The 13,750-nt window shown below is 30.6% G+C and overlaps 5 protein-coding genes across 7 annotated transcripts in view; 1 reads left to right on the forward strand and 4 right to left on the reverse strand.

Moving 5' to 3' along the window:
• Nucleotides 1–3,062, reverse strand: part of Pax (paxillin) — a 30,785-nt gene extending 27,723 nt beyond the window's left edge. The window contains exon 1 of one of the 2 annotated variants that reach the window (XM_083092367.1): nucleotides 2,900–3,062. In XM_083092367.1, the coding sequence (XP_082948493.1) occupies nucleotides 2,900–2,912 (13 nt within the window). In that variant the 5' untranslated portion in view covers nucleotides 2,913–3,062. Of the gene's footprint in view, nucleotides 1–564; nucleotides 698–2,899 lie in introns of those variants that run through there. The other variant, XM_083092363.1, reaches the window with a different exon arrangement.
• Nucleotides 3,063–4,003: 941 nt separating this feature from the next.
• Nucleotides 4,004–7,264, reverse strand: LOC145966375 (RING-type E3 ubiquitin-protein ligase PPIL2). The gene is made up of 9 exons (XM_083090428.1): nucleotides 6,983–7,264; nucleotides 6,503–6,872; nucleotides 6,138–6,303; nucleotides 5,892–6,043; nucleotides 5,687–5,810; nucleotides 5,443–5,591; nucleotides 5,147–5,298; nucleotides 4,677–5,006; nucleotides 4,004–4,581 (listed from the first exon to the last, which is right to left on the reverse strand). Exons 1-9 carry the CDS (start codon nucleotides 7,012–7,014, stop codon nucleotides 4,488–4,490), a joined length of 1,569 nt encoding a protein of 522 aa, XP_082946554.1. The 5' UTR covers nucleotides 7,015–7,264; the 3' UTR covers nucleotides 4,004–4,487.
• A 568-nt stretch (nucleotides 7,265–7,832) lies between these two features.
• Nucleotides 7,833–9,371, reverse strand: LOC145966376 (uncharacterized). The gene is made up of 2 exons (XM_083090429.1): nucleotides 8,739–9,371; nucleotides 7,833–8,666 (listed from the first exon to the last, which is right to left on the reverse strand). The coding sequence occupies exons 1-2, from the start codon at nucleotides 8,889–8,891 to the stop codon at nucleotides 8,091–8,093; spliced, it is 729 nt and encodes a 242-aa protein (XP_082946555.1). The 5' UTR covers nucleotides 8,892–9,371; the 3' UTR covers nucleotides 7,833–8,090.
• Mrpl11 (mitochondrial ribosomal protein L11) lies at nucleotides 9,144–10,465 on the forward strand. Its single transcript, XM_083090430.1, has 3 exons — nucleotides 9,144–9,359; nucleotides 9,657–9,846; nucleotides 10,115–10,465. The coding sequence occupies exons 1-3, from the start codon at nucleotides 9,228–9,230 to the stop codon at nucleotides 10,375–10,377; spliced, it is 585 nt and encodes a 194-aa protein (XP_082946556.1). The 5' UTR covers nucleotides 9,144–9,227; the 3' UTR covers nucleotides 10,378–10,465.
• A 166-nt stretch (nucleotides 10,466–10,631) lies between these two features.
• Adck1 (aarF domain containing kinase 1) lies at nucleotides 10,632–13,311 on the reverse strand. Of its 2 annotated transcripts, none has more exons than XM_083090432.1 (2): nucleotides 12,710–13,311; nucleotides 10,632–12,587 (listed from the first exon to the last, which is right to left on the reverse strand). In XM_083090432.1, exon 2 carries the CDS (start codon nucleotides 12,523–12,525, stop codon nucleotides 10,954–10,956), a length of 1,572 nt encoding a protein of 523 aa, XP_082946558.1. In that variant the 5' UTR covers nucleotides 12,526–12,587; nucleotides 12,710–13,311; the 3' UTR covers nucleotides 10,632–10,953. The 2 variants fall into 2 exon arrangements, with proteins under 2 accessions (XP_082946558.1, XP_082946557.1); XM_083090431.1 differs by having other exon boundaries at nucleotides 10,632–12,567; nucleotides 12,710–13,310.
• Nucleotides 13,312–13,750: the final 439 nt, after the last annotated feature.

Here is a 13,750-nt window from a genome sequence, read left to right on the forward strand (position 1 = left end):
ATCAACACGAATATCCACTGACCGCTGATTAATACGTTCTACAAATAACGCAACATTCATCTTCTAGTGAGTTACATATCTCAAATGGGAGTTTTATAATTTCTAATTAAGGGAAGTCCATATATTTTCCGAAAACCCGTATATTTTGAAAAATAAAATTGAATCATAATAATTTGATACACACAAGAACAACGGAAGATAAACTCTCTCTAACGTTCACTCGGCGAATGCTAATTAGAGCCTCACACTCGGACGATGGCGTTTAGAATTCACCAATTATGATGTTTCCGTGACGAAATATAGCCAGGAGTTTGTGTTAATCACTAATTAATATGAAACCATGGCCACGAATAGACGCGTCAATTAGAAATGCAAAACGATATCTGTGCCAAGGATATTCAATTAATCTTTACAAAGAGAAAAATTTACGTCAATACACTTGCTTGGAATATATTGCTCTAATTATATTTTTCAAATTATATATTGTATAATATAAATATATATTTATATAATTTTCTAATATTTCTATTTATATTTCTAATATTTTTATTTTATATGTTATACGTGTGTTTTTTTTCTGGATTTATTTTCGAGGTTGTATCTTTTTGGCACTGACGTCTCGCGTTTCCAATCTACGAGCAACGAAATGTCCCATGTCACGTCACGAATGCACCGAGCGGTACCATAACGAGTGCGTGACAAACTAATGTGCAGTTGGTATGACACTGATGCAACGAGACCTTCTCGCCATATAAGAGTCCGAGATAATAATTACGCTCGTGCCCCTCTCTAACGACTTTTTCTCCCCATTCTCGCCGCGAATATTTAGCATGTTTTATCCACGGATTAATAGCGTCTGATAATGTCCGACATGTCCGATGTTTCTCGCTCGTTAGCGAGCCGGAAATGAATCGAAGGAACTATCGGCGTGACATATACATAAAAGAGCTTTCGAGTCGGGGTCGCATCGATGATTAATGAACGAGTGTCATCGTGTGTATAAAAGAAAATGCGAAGAGAGAGAATGTGACTTAAAATGACTATTTTTTGCATAATACACACATGTAAGAGTACTTATATTTTGAGATTTTAACTGCATGTCGATAAATAAAAATAAGACAAAAAATATTGTATTAAGTTTACTTCCTTAAAAAATTATAACAGGAATATTGAAAATTATATTTTTATACCTAAAGGGATGAAAGAAAAAAATTATAATAGAAGTTTATGGTGGAAATATAAGTCAATAATTACAATAAGAAAGAAGAAGAAATTTAATATTTGCCAAAATTAAGCATGAAATCGATAGTGAAATTTATAGAATATATATTTATAGCTTAATATTTGCAGAAATTAAGCATGAAATCGAGAGTGAAATTTATGGAATAAAAAAATTCAGTTCTTTTCCCGAAGATATTAATCTTGATATATCAACAAAGGGAAAAAGAATTATTTAATTTTATGTAAAACCATCCTCCCCGTACATTATATAATGTATAAGTAATGTTGCTCATCTTCAATGTGATTTTAAGTAAACTAGCTCAAAAAAAGCAAACAAATTAGTATCATCAATCTATTCTATTTTATGGCTCCGTTATATAATTATATATAAAACATTGTTTATGGACATGTTTACATATCTTTCTTATTGATACATTTTGGTCCTTAAAACCTAAGACACTCTATATATATAAATGATATTATCATTTAATATAATGATGAAAAACGTAATGAATCTTTGTTTTTTGGACGATAAATAAAATATCGATATAAATAAAATATGAGGTAAAATTTCAAAAAATCTTAAGTAAAAACAATATAAAGTTAAACCTGTGATTAGACAATTATTAATTGTCATTATTGAATAATAATCTTTTTATCACACAAATATGCATTTTAAGAGATTAATTACAGACATTAAATTCAAGAAGATAAATGACTTGCTGCTTTTTTTATACATAACACTTCCCATAAATATCCGAAAATTAATTCAATTGCAAATTCCTTCAGCTATAAATGATAGATATTTAGAAAATTTAGAATTAATCCTTTTTTGCCGAAAATATCGTCACAAGTTTATATAACTTTAAATTCAATATCCTGAAATTATATGAATTATTATTAAATATTTCTACGAAAAAAGTGCAGGTAAAATTAATTAGAGAACGAAATATACAATATCGACGAATATATATCGAGTGAATAAAAATCTCAATATTCGTTAAATTTTTTTGGAGAAGTGACTCATTAATGAATTTATTAATCACTTATAAAAAATAGCTCAATAACATCAATATAGTAATTTTGTTATACTTATAATATTTGTTCTGAATAAGATACAGCCTAAATGTATTCTAATGAATTTATAAACAAAACTTTCGTAAAAATCAATGTACGATTCAAAAATACGACTATACATATAAACAAAAATCTCAAACGATATTTCAATGCTTGGTTATCTTAATATCTTGGTAATCCAACAAAATTCCAACATTTCCGCGCTCAGCAGACGTAAATAAAAATCTACCTCAGACTATCAATAATTTTCGAGGAAAAAGAGTCACGATACATTAGCACGTCAATAAATACGAAAATATTTACATACGACAGGTGTGTCAACACCTTCGACTAAAACATAACGGTATCGATACTTCGACGAGTATTCGCATTCCTATGACACTTTGACAAGTCGAAACGAAAACACGTGTCAAAATTGTCCCAAGTGTCAAAAATTGTCATTTGTCAATTGTCAATTGTCCCGCCAATACTGAGTACTGATAATTTGCATAACATCGTGGTGTCTCGATAAATCGCGGCGTCCCCATGCTTGACAGGCGTCAAACGTGTCTTGGAGGTTAGCTGGACGCTTTTCAGAGCGGATCGCGGAGCGTTTACTCACCCAGATCGTCCATGATGTGCTAGCCGGATGCGGGGAGATCTCCGTAGCACGAAATTCCAGGATACGTACGCAGCCTGGTCCTGTCAATCACACGCGGATATCACACGTCGTGCAGATCACGAGGAAGCGCGCTGGACAAACCGCCGCGACTGGCCGCGATCGCGACTCGCTTCACGCGGTGAACATTAAACATGGAGGCTCCGGTCCTCGACCGGATCAGTAGCCGCCCTAGTGCGCTGCGGTGCCCTTAAATGTCCTTGAGCGCTGTAAAAAACATTTTTGCTCGAGATATAAACAACTCATTAATATATATGTGAGAAAGATATGCGAAAATAGATATATTTTGACATTTTTTTTCTATGAAATTTTGAGAATGAATAAATTTTAATTTAACATTGAGAATGAATAAATTTTAAATCTAACATTCTACAAATTTTTTTAGCGCCTAAACAAAAACACCATGTTTCATAAAATTTTGAAATAAATAAAAAAAAATAAAAATAAAAAAAAAGATTAAGAAATTTGATGAAGATAATAATTTATCTATTTGGAAATATATATGTGTTTGTTGAAAAATCATCTTTTATAAGTCTTATAATTGAAAAAAAAGACCTTCAAAATTAAATAAGTTCTTAAAATATATAATTGTGATTCAAATTATTTATGTTTATTATTTTAATAAAAAATTTAGTGTGTTTATTAAAATGTAGTTATTAAAATAAACTTAACAAAATATATTTATCAAATTATTGGATTATTAGAGATATTCTTTGATTCTCTTCATGTATGTAACATGATATTCAATAAAGTTAAAAATCATTATAAATATAAACATATCCGAAAAAATCCTAAATCGGCGAATCGAATCTAAACTTGAATTGTTCAACTTAAATTGTCTAAATAAAAAATTATACATATACATGTCATAATATATATATGCTGGAATAAACAATGTATTTAATATTGTAAAAATAATGTTCACATGCATCATGGAATAATACAGCATTAAATATCCTTATATGTAAGAAATCTTTCAAAAATGTTTAATAAAATATATGAATAATTCATGAAATATTTCTAAGGTATTTAGTGCTGTATACAAAATAATATTAATAAATATCATTTATTTAATCTCTCAATGTTTTGCAAGTTTTCTTGCGGATTACATTTTCAGCCATTGATCGCATAGCTGTTCATATATGTTTAACATTTTTTTCATGTCATTTCCTCGTCTCGTCGATAGTTATTGCTTACGTTTGATCTTAAGGGAGAAATTGAACGTTTTAGTTTCTGAGGATAATTGAAAGAGCCAAGATCGAATGCCAAGGATCAGCACGCAATGCCTTCTTTTTATATATCTCATATACCAATGAACACATCGTGTGCCAGAAACTTTACAAATGCCAAATTGTCAACTGATTTGAAATCATAATGCGGATGATCCAAATATATTCTTTACACGTATCTTCATATACTATAATTTTGTTAAATTATATATATGTATATAAAATTTAACAAAAATATATAGTAATTTGGATATAATCTACTATATACATTATGCTATATACACATTTCATGACAAAATAGATTAAAATGCAAAAGAAGAGAAATCTCCATATGATTGCGATAGAACTTTTTTCTTCTTTGTAGCGGGTTCAGCATTCGCGTTTCGCTTGTCCAATCTAAAAATCAGATTAAATATTAAAAATAAACAAAGCATTGTATAAATCAAGACGCACGATAAATTATAATTTGGAAAAAAGTTACAAAAACTTACTTCTCGTTTTCCAATTTCACATATTTTCCTATGCCAGATCGGTAAATCTTCTGAATGTCGTTATCCTTTTTGTCCGTTGTTTTGCTCTGATTCGCTTCTTGAGCTAATCGTTCCGCTTCAGCAGCTCGTTCTGCAGCGAGTTGCTCATCGGCTTCTTGAAAAGGATCTACAAAGACTTGAACACCTTGTATAACTATATCTTCTATCGGTCGATCTTTATTATCCACCTCCACCTTTTCGATCGTGTTCAATGTGTCCAGACCTCCGACTATTTTCCCAAAGATTGTGTGCTTGCGATCGAGGTGTCTGCACGACCGAAACGTGATGAAACTAAAATGACAATATTAATAATAATATGATAAATATATATGCTATGTGATATGATTAAATGATAATATTAAGGCTAATAATATTAAATGAAAATTAGGCATGATACAATCGTGATACAAATTGTTTTGTTTTAATCTTACAATTGAGATCCATTGGTATTTGGACCTGAATTTGCCATAGATAAAATGCCTCTGCCTTGATGTACCAAGTTCGGCTTAAATTCGTCCTCAAACGGTTTGCCCCAAATAGACTTGCCACCATTACCTGTATTAGTCGGATCACCTCCTTGAATCTGTAATGAAGAAAAGTAAAATTTTCGATTACTATAAAATAGAGAAATATTTAAATAGAAAAAAGAAAAGTAATCTTTGCACAAAATGCAATTTTTAAAACAAACTGTTCTCAAATACTTAACTTAAAAACTAAATATACTCACCATAAAATTTCTTATTGATCTGTGAAACTTTGTACCATCGTAATAATCATTCTGACAGTGTTTCATGAAGTTCTCACATGTTTTTGGAACCAGATCACAATAGAGCTCCAGATTCAAAGCACCAAAATTTGTAAGAAATCTTACATATCCTACGTAAAAAAAATAAGTAAAAATAAAAAAAATTATTTCTTATTCCAAGTTTAAACAACAACAATGTAATAATAATATAACTAGGATAACATACCCTTCTTCTTGACTTTCTCATATCGCACCAAATCTTCTGAAATTACAGCTGCTTGATGGGTAGTCTCTGCTGGCATTATTGTTGAAGTAAAGCCAGCGGCTACTGCCCCAGTAGAATAATGTGCCTATAAACAAATAATAGAAATAATAAAATGACAGTGTCAATAATTGAAACAGATAATCTCTTTATTTGTAAATGTACAAACAGCATTAAATTTGTCAGCTTTTATAGATGGTTCATCTTTTTCACTACTTTTTGTCGGTTTATAATCTTTCTCCAATTCTGCTAGGATTTCTTTGGTTTCCATAGAGACAGTTTTTAATTTTGCATTTGGATTGTTTCGCTCTCTTACAGTTTCTGAAAAAATATAATTTATATATAACATAAAAAAATATTAATCAAAACTAAATAATATTAATGAATAATTTTTTTAAGCTAAACAAAAGCTTACCTTCATCTTCTACTCTTATGTTATTCTTAATATGATGGAATGTAGATAAATTGAACTTCATTGCATTATTCGGATCTTGAATTATGATAATATCTTCGCGTGTAAACGGTTGATCATTTAGTAAATCTTTCCAGTTTCTAGCTTTTATGTTCAACTGTTCAACAGCCTAAGAAAATAATTCTTTTATTGCATTTCTTGTATACAAAAAAAAATAATTATAATTGGTAACTTATAATAGCTATAACTATTATATATATATTAATACTATATATACTAAACTAATAACATAAATACTATAAATAAGTAATAAAATGAGATAATTTAATAAAAAAAAAATATGAAGATATTTGAGATTATACACTTACTTCATAAGAAAATACATTTCCTGTGTTCTTAATAGCAACAATGTGTGAATGTTTCGTGAACAATTTAAAAAGAACAGGGCACTGATATTCTTCTTGCATATTTTTATGAAAATTTAATTTGATTAAACTTTTTGCATCCAATGGTTTTCCAGTCACAGGATTGTGTTTATATTGTTTTAGATAGGCCAAAATAGCTTCTAGTTCAAACACATTGCCATGTGGATCGCAGTAAGGATGCTCAAAGGGCTGCAGAGACACACAACAATGATCGTATGGTAGACGTCTAAATGTTTTCTCTTCACTCGTTTCTAGATTCGTTCCTGATTTTCTTCCACCATACAATGTTGTCCACTCGGTATATGTTAAATACCTGAAAAAACATCCCAAAATTGTTAAATGATTAAATTTAAAGTAAGATATTTTCATAATTGCATATTATTATACAAAATAAACAATACATAATAACGCAATGTAACTCACATTTTATCTTTTTGATGCTGGCGCTTCCCCATTTTGAAGTAACTTTATAACTATTTTAAGTTCAGAAACTATTGAATAATACACAAAATTATCAAAAACTGAATAAATGTTTCACGAAAACTCAAACAGAATTCCAAGTACTTTAGTTAGACACTGTTTAGCGTCTACATATTTTGTCCATTGATTAGTTTAAAGTTGAAATGCTACTGAATGGAATTTCATGGAGATCCTCCTTCTCTAATTTTAACTTTTCACTGATTGGTCATTTCAGTATTGAACCAAATATGGCGAAATTTGCCGCTATGCTTTAAATAAATGTTTGAAAATTTCATATCAAGTTTCTAAAACAAAAAAAAATGATGATATATATATATATATATATATATATATATATATCTTTTTAAATAATTTAAACCTTCAAACATTTAAAATAAAACAAATTTTTATAGAAACGCGTGTGTGTGTACATGTTAATTTCTATTTTTTTTATCTAACTAATCATAAAATTATGAAACATATAATTAAAAATATTTTTGATTTTATTAATTTTTAATTAATGAAGATATTAATAAAGTATTATCTAAATTTTTTAAAATGTTTTCATTCTACATTTTTTCTTCTAACTAAAGCAACTTATTAAGATTTATTTGATAAAGTAAAATGCTTCAATTAGAAAAAATAAATATAATTTTTATTATTATCAGATGGAATTAAACTTCTAATTTTTGAAAAATATTAACATATATATATATATATATATATATATATATATATATATAAAAGTTAATATTTTATATATATATATATATATATATATATATATATATATATATATATAATCGAACCAATCTGTACATATGTTTATTTTTCTAAATGATAGATTTTAATAGCAAACAATCAAAATGTGAATATTAAATGTAACATAATAAACTAACTGCATGCTATTTCCACATTACATAAATTATTTTAGCATAAAGATTAATACATAGCATGGAAAATAAAAGATAAATTTTATATAAACATAAAACTTATCCTTTATAATAAAAACATATCAAATTTTATATTTCTTTGTATATACATTTTCTGGTCATAAATGGCGATAATTTTATTATATTTTGTTATTGCCACATGTGTATTTTGAATCAATAGCTCGCATAATTGTCTCACAGGACCATTTACGATCATTTCCATTAAGAACTATAACTTGACCTTTATCGAGAACTTTTTCTAGGCTAATTCTCAATTTGTCATAATTCTGATTATTTGCTTTCAATCTCTTTAAACGTTCCTTCAAAATCCTTCTATATCTATCACTTTTTACTATTATTCTATTAAACATTTCTTCACGTCTTTTTAAAGTATTTTGAAGATATTTACAATTTTGTTTGCTCTTTCTCAATAAATGTCTCAACTCTTCACATTGTTTTTTCCAATCTATTTCTTCTTCCATGTTTGTAGATATAGATGTATTTGAATAAGCTTGTGATATTGGAAGTAAATTTATATTATTTTTATCATTCATTAAATTATCATTGTCAATATCATTTTCATCTTCATTGTGATTGTTGAACAAAATACTTTTGCCCTGTTGACGAGAAGGGAAAATTGTGGGCACAGCATTACATTTTAATTTCTGTTTACCATCACAACGAACTTTTTCCCACATATCTTTGGAAAAATGTACCTGCATAAAAGTAATAACTTATTAAACACATTTTGCAAAGGGATCTATAAAATACAAAATTGATTTACATACTTCACATATACGACTATGTGACTTAGGTTCCCAATTTGGTTTACCAATATTGGCAATCCATAATGCTTTCCGTTCGGGGTCTACAGGAAAACTTCTCATCGAAAATCCTTTAGCGGTTGAATTGCTACAACCAGGCACACAGCAACCTGGCATTTTCTTAGAAACTGATTCACTTCTTAGTAAATTCCGTAATAATATTAAACTTTATTTAAAAATTCGACAATTATTCTTTATATCAAGATTGAAGAATATATTTGCGAAAAGCTTGATGAAACTCTAAAAAATGAGTGTTTGCTTTAAGATATGTTCCGAAATTTTACTCGTGAGATAAATAAGATATCATTGAATTGACCAATCAAGATAAAGAAGTCTTTGCTCCTTTGGTCGAATTTTTGAACGCACTCTTGTTGTTGTGTTCCAGTTCAAAATTAAATCGTCAGGTTAGAAATTCTCGTGACACTTGTCTCGATAGCACGTTGTAATAGAAAAATGTCGAAAAATGTCGGGAGGAAAATGGTTAAGAAGCTGGTCGAGAAGGTCGATCACTCGTCAAAATTGCGCACAAACATACTCGCGGGCATGGCATCATCCGCACCACCTCTTGGATCTCAGCTTGGACAAGTTAGGACATAATCATATCTTTTCTGATGAACACAAACTTGCTGGAAAAAAGAATATAAAAAGCAAAAATTTTCATTACAATAAAAATGAAAAAAAAAAAACATTCTGAAATCCATTAAGAAACCTTGAATGCTAATATGTTGTGAAGAATGTGAATCGATAGAATACATATTTTCTATTGTGGAAAATTGCCATCCTTTTTGCAAATATTTATTTGATTCTTTTACAATTATTTATATATTAATTACTTCGATTTTTGGTATGTGAAAAGAATTTGTATTTTGTCCTTGATTCCAGAGGAATATCAATATTGCAAATTTTTGCAAAGATTTCAACCAAAGGACGGCCGATATGAAAGAAGGCATTCCTTTGCCATGTCGTATAAAAGTGCATTCGGATAGAACATATGATTTAGTGATTCACAAGCCACCTGTAACATATTACTTAAAACAAGCAGCTGGAATACAAAAAGGAAAAATGAGGAAGGGTATGTGTATACAGATCATCTTTTGACAAATTATCATTCTGTTGATTTTAAATTTATCTTTTCATTTTTGAGAAATAAGTCTTCTAATTCCATGATACTTTAGTGGAGAAAGATGCAAAGATTAATATTGGTATTGAAATAGAAAATATTTATATATGTACTATATATATATTAATTTTGTCAATATATCTTAATATAATGAAAAATAGAGTAACAATTCTTAATCATAATAAAAGTAAAATAATGAATAATTTCTTTTTTTTCACAGACGAAGTGGCTGGTAAGATAACTCTGAAACATTTGTATGAAATCGCTAAGATCAAGTCAGAAGACCGAACCATGGCACTACTCACTTTGGAGCAAATCTGTAATATGATAGTCGGCATCGCGCGCACGTGCGGCATCCAGATCGTACGCGACTTAGATCCGGAAGAATACAAGGAATTTCTGCAAAACAGGCAACAAGCTATCATGGAACATCACGAAGAACTACGATTAGCTAAAGAGAGCAAAATGCTCAGAACAAATTGATTTGTAATCATTGTAGCATACTTAAATCTTTGTTAATTATAATTTTACTGTACATATATATATAAAATAAAATTTACATATAATTGTATTAATAAGTTTTTTGTTTTGTATTTTCTATATATTTTTCAAAAAAATTATCTATTAATGAAAATATTTCTAATTAGAAATGAATAAAATACTTTTCGCTAATTACATAAAAATTTAACGACAAGTCATGTTTAGTGGAAAATATGAAACTCTTATTTGACGCAAATATGTTTATTAAAAAAAGAAAATTTATACAATTACATCTCAATTATCTCATTAATGACTTTAATTTACGAGGTAGACTGAGAGATGATTGACAAGGCAAAGACAGTCAACTATATACAAAATATACTTTATAAATTATGAGTGTTAGTATCAAACCACATTTATACCTTCTTATTACTTACACAACAAGTAAAAAATATATATATACATATATATATATATATATATATATATATATATATATATATATATATCTGTAAAACTATTTTTGAAAAAGATACTGCTCTTAATTAAAAAATATATTTGACCTAGAGAGAGCTTTTATTAAAACGGATAAAAATCCTTTGTCCACAAGGAATCGATCGACTTGTTCAGATCGAAGTGTATCAGACCCAAATAAACATAATAAACCGACAATTTGAAGAGCGCCCAGCGCTCCGCACAAGATACTCGACACCTATCCCATACGCTTGAACAGTGCCTAAGTTTCTCGCCATATACGGAGCGTATGCAACACTTGGACATCTCCATCATGGCTGACATTCTGGATTGGGTGCGTAGCGAATACTCGATGCCGCGCATCAAGTCATTAGTCTTGAGGATCAACAACATCTGCCGATTGACACGGTCCAGCACGGAGCTGATCTGCGGCAACAAGTTTGGGATCTGCTGTTGAAATTCTTCTTTCTCCCTGATGTTATACCGAGTCTTACGCACGCCTGACATGATCGTGTCCCACGTTCTGCCTGATACCATGCACGACAGTAGACCATAGTGAAGTGCCGCCACACCGAGTCGCGCGCACTGTTCCTTCATGGCAACCTGATCCCCATCGAAGATCGCCAACCACAGTTTCGAGTAGTCCCATCGAAATTGATCAGAGAGATTAGCGTACAAACCATGATCCAACAGCACAATCTCCGCTTGGGAATCACGATTGCGCACCAGAATGTTACCTGGATGCGGATCCGAATGCACGAAACCCTCGATAAAGATCATATGGCTGTACAGACGACCAAGCTTGCTACTGACTTCGTATGGATTTAGCTGATTGGCACGCATGTATTCGAGATCGTTCACCTGTCCGCCATCCAGAAACTCCATTGTGAGGACGCGTGACGATGATACGTCCCAGTATATCCTCGGCACTTTCAACCAGCGATAGTTACCGAAGAGCTTTTGTACTTTCTCGGCGTTTTTACCCTCGCGAGTGAAATCCAACTCCTGCGGGATGTTCTTCTTTGTTTCGTCGACTAGCCAATCAAACTTGAAATCCGGAAATACCAGCGACGTCAGCTTCACCAAGGCCGACATAGTTTTGATATCGACGTAGGAGTTACTCTTGACGGCGCGATGCTGCACCTTAACCGCTACCACATCGCCATTCCTGAGGACGGCTCTGTGTACTTGCGCGAGGCTGGCAGTGCCTATAGGTTCCGGATCGATGCTCTGAAATATCTGATATGGATCTTTCTTAAAATCCTCTTCGATCACAGTGAGCACATCCTTGAACGAAGATTGAGGCGCTGAACTGTGCAATACTCGCAAGGTGTGCACATATTCCTGAGGCAGCAAATAATCCAACGCACCTATATGCTGACCTACTTTAATGTAGACTCCCTTGTTGGCACAGCAGAGTTCCAGCAGCTTTTGGGCTCCATACTTGTGAGTGTCTGACTTCAGCTGCAGATATTCTGCCAATGTCTTATCCAATTTACTATTGTACAATTCTTTTTTATAATAACGACCTATATCGAGCACCGCAAGCGCGGCTCGACTCAGCCGTACGATTCCAATGGCTCCAATGTCATACTCGTTTGTCCTGAGAGATGCCAGAGTACCCAAGCCAATCGTTCCAATAATAGTGGCTTTAAACAGCCTTCTGGATGTAAACATTGCCACTCGATCGATACTTGTGGCAGATATTTTTATCAAATTCTGAATGTGATGAGAAATATCTTGATAATTTTAATGAAATGTAATATAAATTGCTATAATGTATTCTTTTAAGACATGTCAAAAGTTACATAATTAGTTAAATAATATATATGTAAAAAATTATATAAAATTATATAATGACCTGATAAGAAGTATTATCAGTTAAAATCCGCAGAAATACAAGGATGACGTTGTTTCGAGCCGGTTATCATAGAACATCGATAAACCTTCGGGAACCGATCAACTAACCTCATCATACCTCACATATGTTTTAAAGTCTCATTAATGGTTTTGTATTTATTTTACACACAATTTTGATCGATTCCCTGAACATATGACATTTTCATGATCTGTCACTTTCGATCGAGCCAACTTTGTCTTGCGGCCTCAAGCTCAACCACGTGGACGAAACGTGTCAGATAGTGTTTAGATAGTCTAGATAATCGTAGATAATCTGTGTGTACAATACAATATAGATAATCTATAACAGAATACTTGCAAGATTCTTTCATGGTCGTCTCCATAGAGCGGAATTCGCGTAAATGGATCAAGCGGCCAATCACAAGACTATTTAGATAAAGGAATAATAAAAATCGTTTCGTGATTGGCTATCCGTCTGATCCGCTTACGTGAATTCCGCTTCATGGGGACGTACCTTTAGAATGTATGATATGTATGTATGTACATACAAAATGCACGAGTCACGTTAGAAAGTATTTATTCTGTATGTTAAAATTGTACCCATTCTCTGTGCCATTTCTAAAATATGTACATAAATTTTAAACTATGTCAAAGAAATATTTATACGTGAAATTATATCTTATGAAATATAAAATCATGCTTTTTTTTACACATAAGAACTGATCTTTCCCATTTTGTGCATTATTAAAATTATAAAATCATTAAACAATGAATAAAGATGAAATGTATTTCACATTTTATAATTTGATACAATTTAATAAAAGATTATATTCATATAAAAAGAAATATATTTTTATATTTGAGAAATTTTATTTTTGCAATATTCTATAGATTTACAACATAACTTAAAAAGTACATTAGAAAATGTAATTTTTCATATATTGTACAAAGTAGCAATAGCTTTGAAGATTTTTATATGTTTTTATATGATTGTATTGTGTAAAAAAAATATCAGTTCTTGATTTTCGTAATAATTACGTAA

Source organism: Camponotus vicinus, unplaced genomic scaffold, assembly GCF_025532165.1.
Source record: "Camponotus vicinus isolate PSW18456_S1 unplaced genomic scaffold, iyCamVici1.0 SCAF_2, whole genome shotgun sequence".
NCBI lineage: Eukaryota > Metazoa > Arthropoda > Insecta > Hymenoptera > Formicidae > Camponotus > Camponotus vicinus.

What these genes read in the sequence shown, in the direction of transcription:
- LOC145966376 (XM_083090429.1), bottom strand. Translation starts at nt 8,891, where the DNA reads ATGCCAGGTTGCTGTGTGCCTGGTTGTAGCAATTCAACCGCTAAAGGA. An exon ending in CACATAGTCGTATATGTGAA is followed by an intron (nt 8,667 to 8,738) that starts GTATGTAAATCA and finishes ACTTTTATGCAG; the next exon opens with GTACATTTTTCCAAAGATAT.
- Adck1 (XM_083090432.1), bottom strand. Translation starts at nt 12,525, where the DNA reads ATGTTTACATCCAGAAGGCTGTTTAAAGCCACTATTATTGGAACGATT.
- Mrpl11 (XM_083090430.1), top strand. Translation starts at nt 9,228, where the DNA reads ATGTCGAAAAATGTCGGGAGGAAAATGGTTAAGAAGCTGGTCGAGAAG. An exon ending in TTGGATCTCAGCTTGGACAA is followed by an intron (nt 9,360 to 9,656) that starts GTTAGGACATAA and finishes CCTTGATTCCAG; the next exon opens with AGGAATATCAATATTGCAAA. An exon ending in AAAAGGAAAAATGAGGAAGG is followed by an intron (nt 9,847 to 10,114) that starts GTATGTGTATAC and finishes TTTTTTTCACAG; the next exon opens with ACGAAGTGGCTGGTAAGATA.
- LOC145966375 (XM_083090428.1), bottom strand. Translation starts at nt 7,014, where the DNA reads ATGGGGAAGCGCCAGCATCAAAAAGATAAAAT. An exon ending in CAGCATCAAAAAGATAAAAT is followed by an intron (nt 6,873 to 6,982) that starts GTGAGTTACATT and finishes ATGTTTTTTCAG; the next exon opens with GTATTTAACATATACCGAGT. An exon ending in GAAATGTATTTTCTTATGAA is followed by an intron (nt 6,304 to 6,502) that starts GTAAGTGTATAA and finishes TTATTTTCTTAG; the next exon opens with GCTGTTGAACAGTTGAACAT.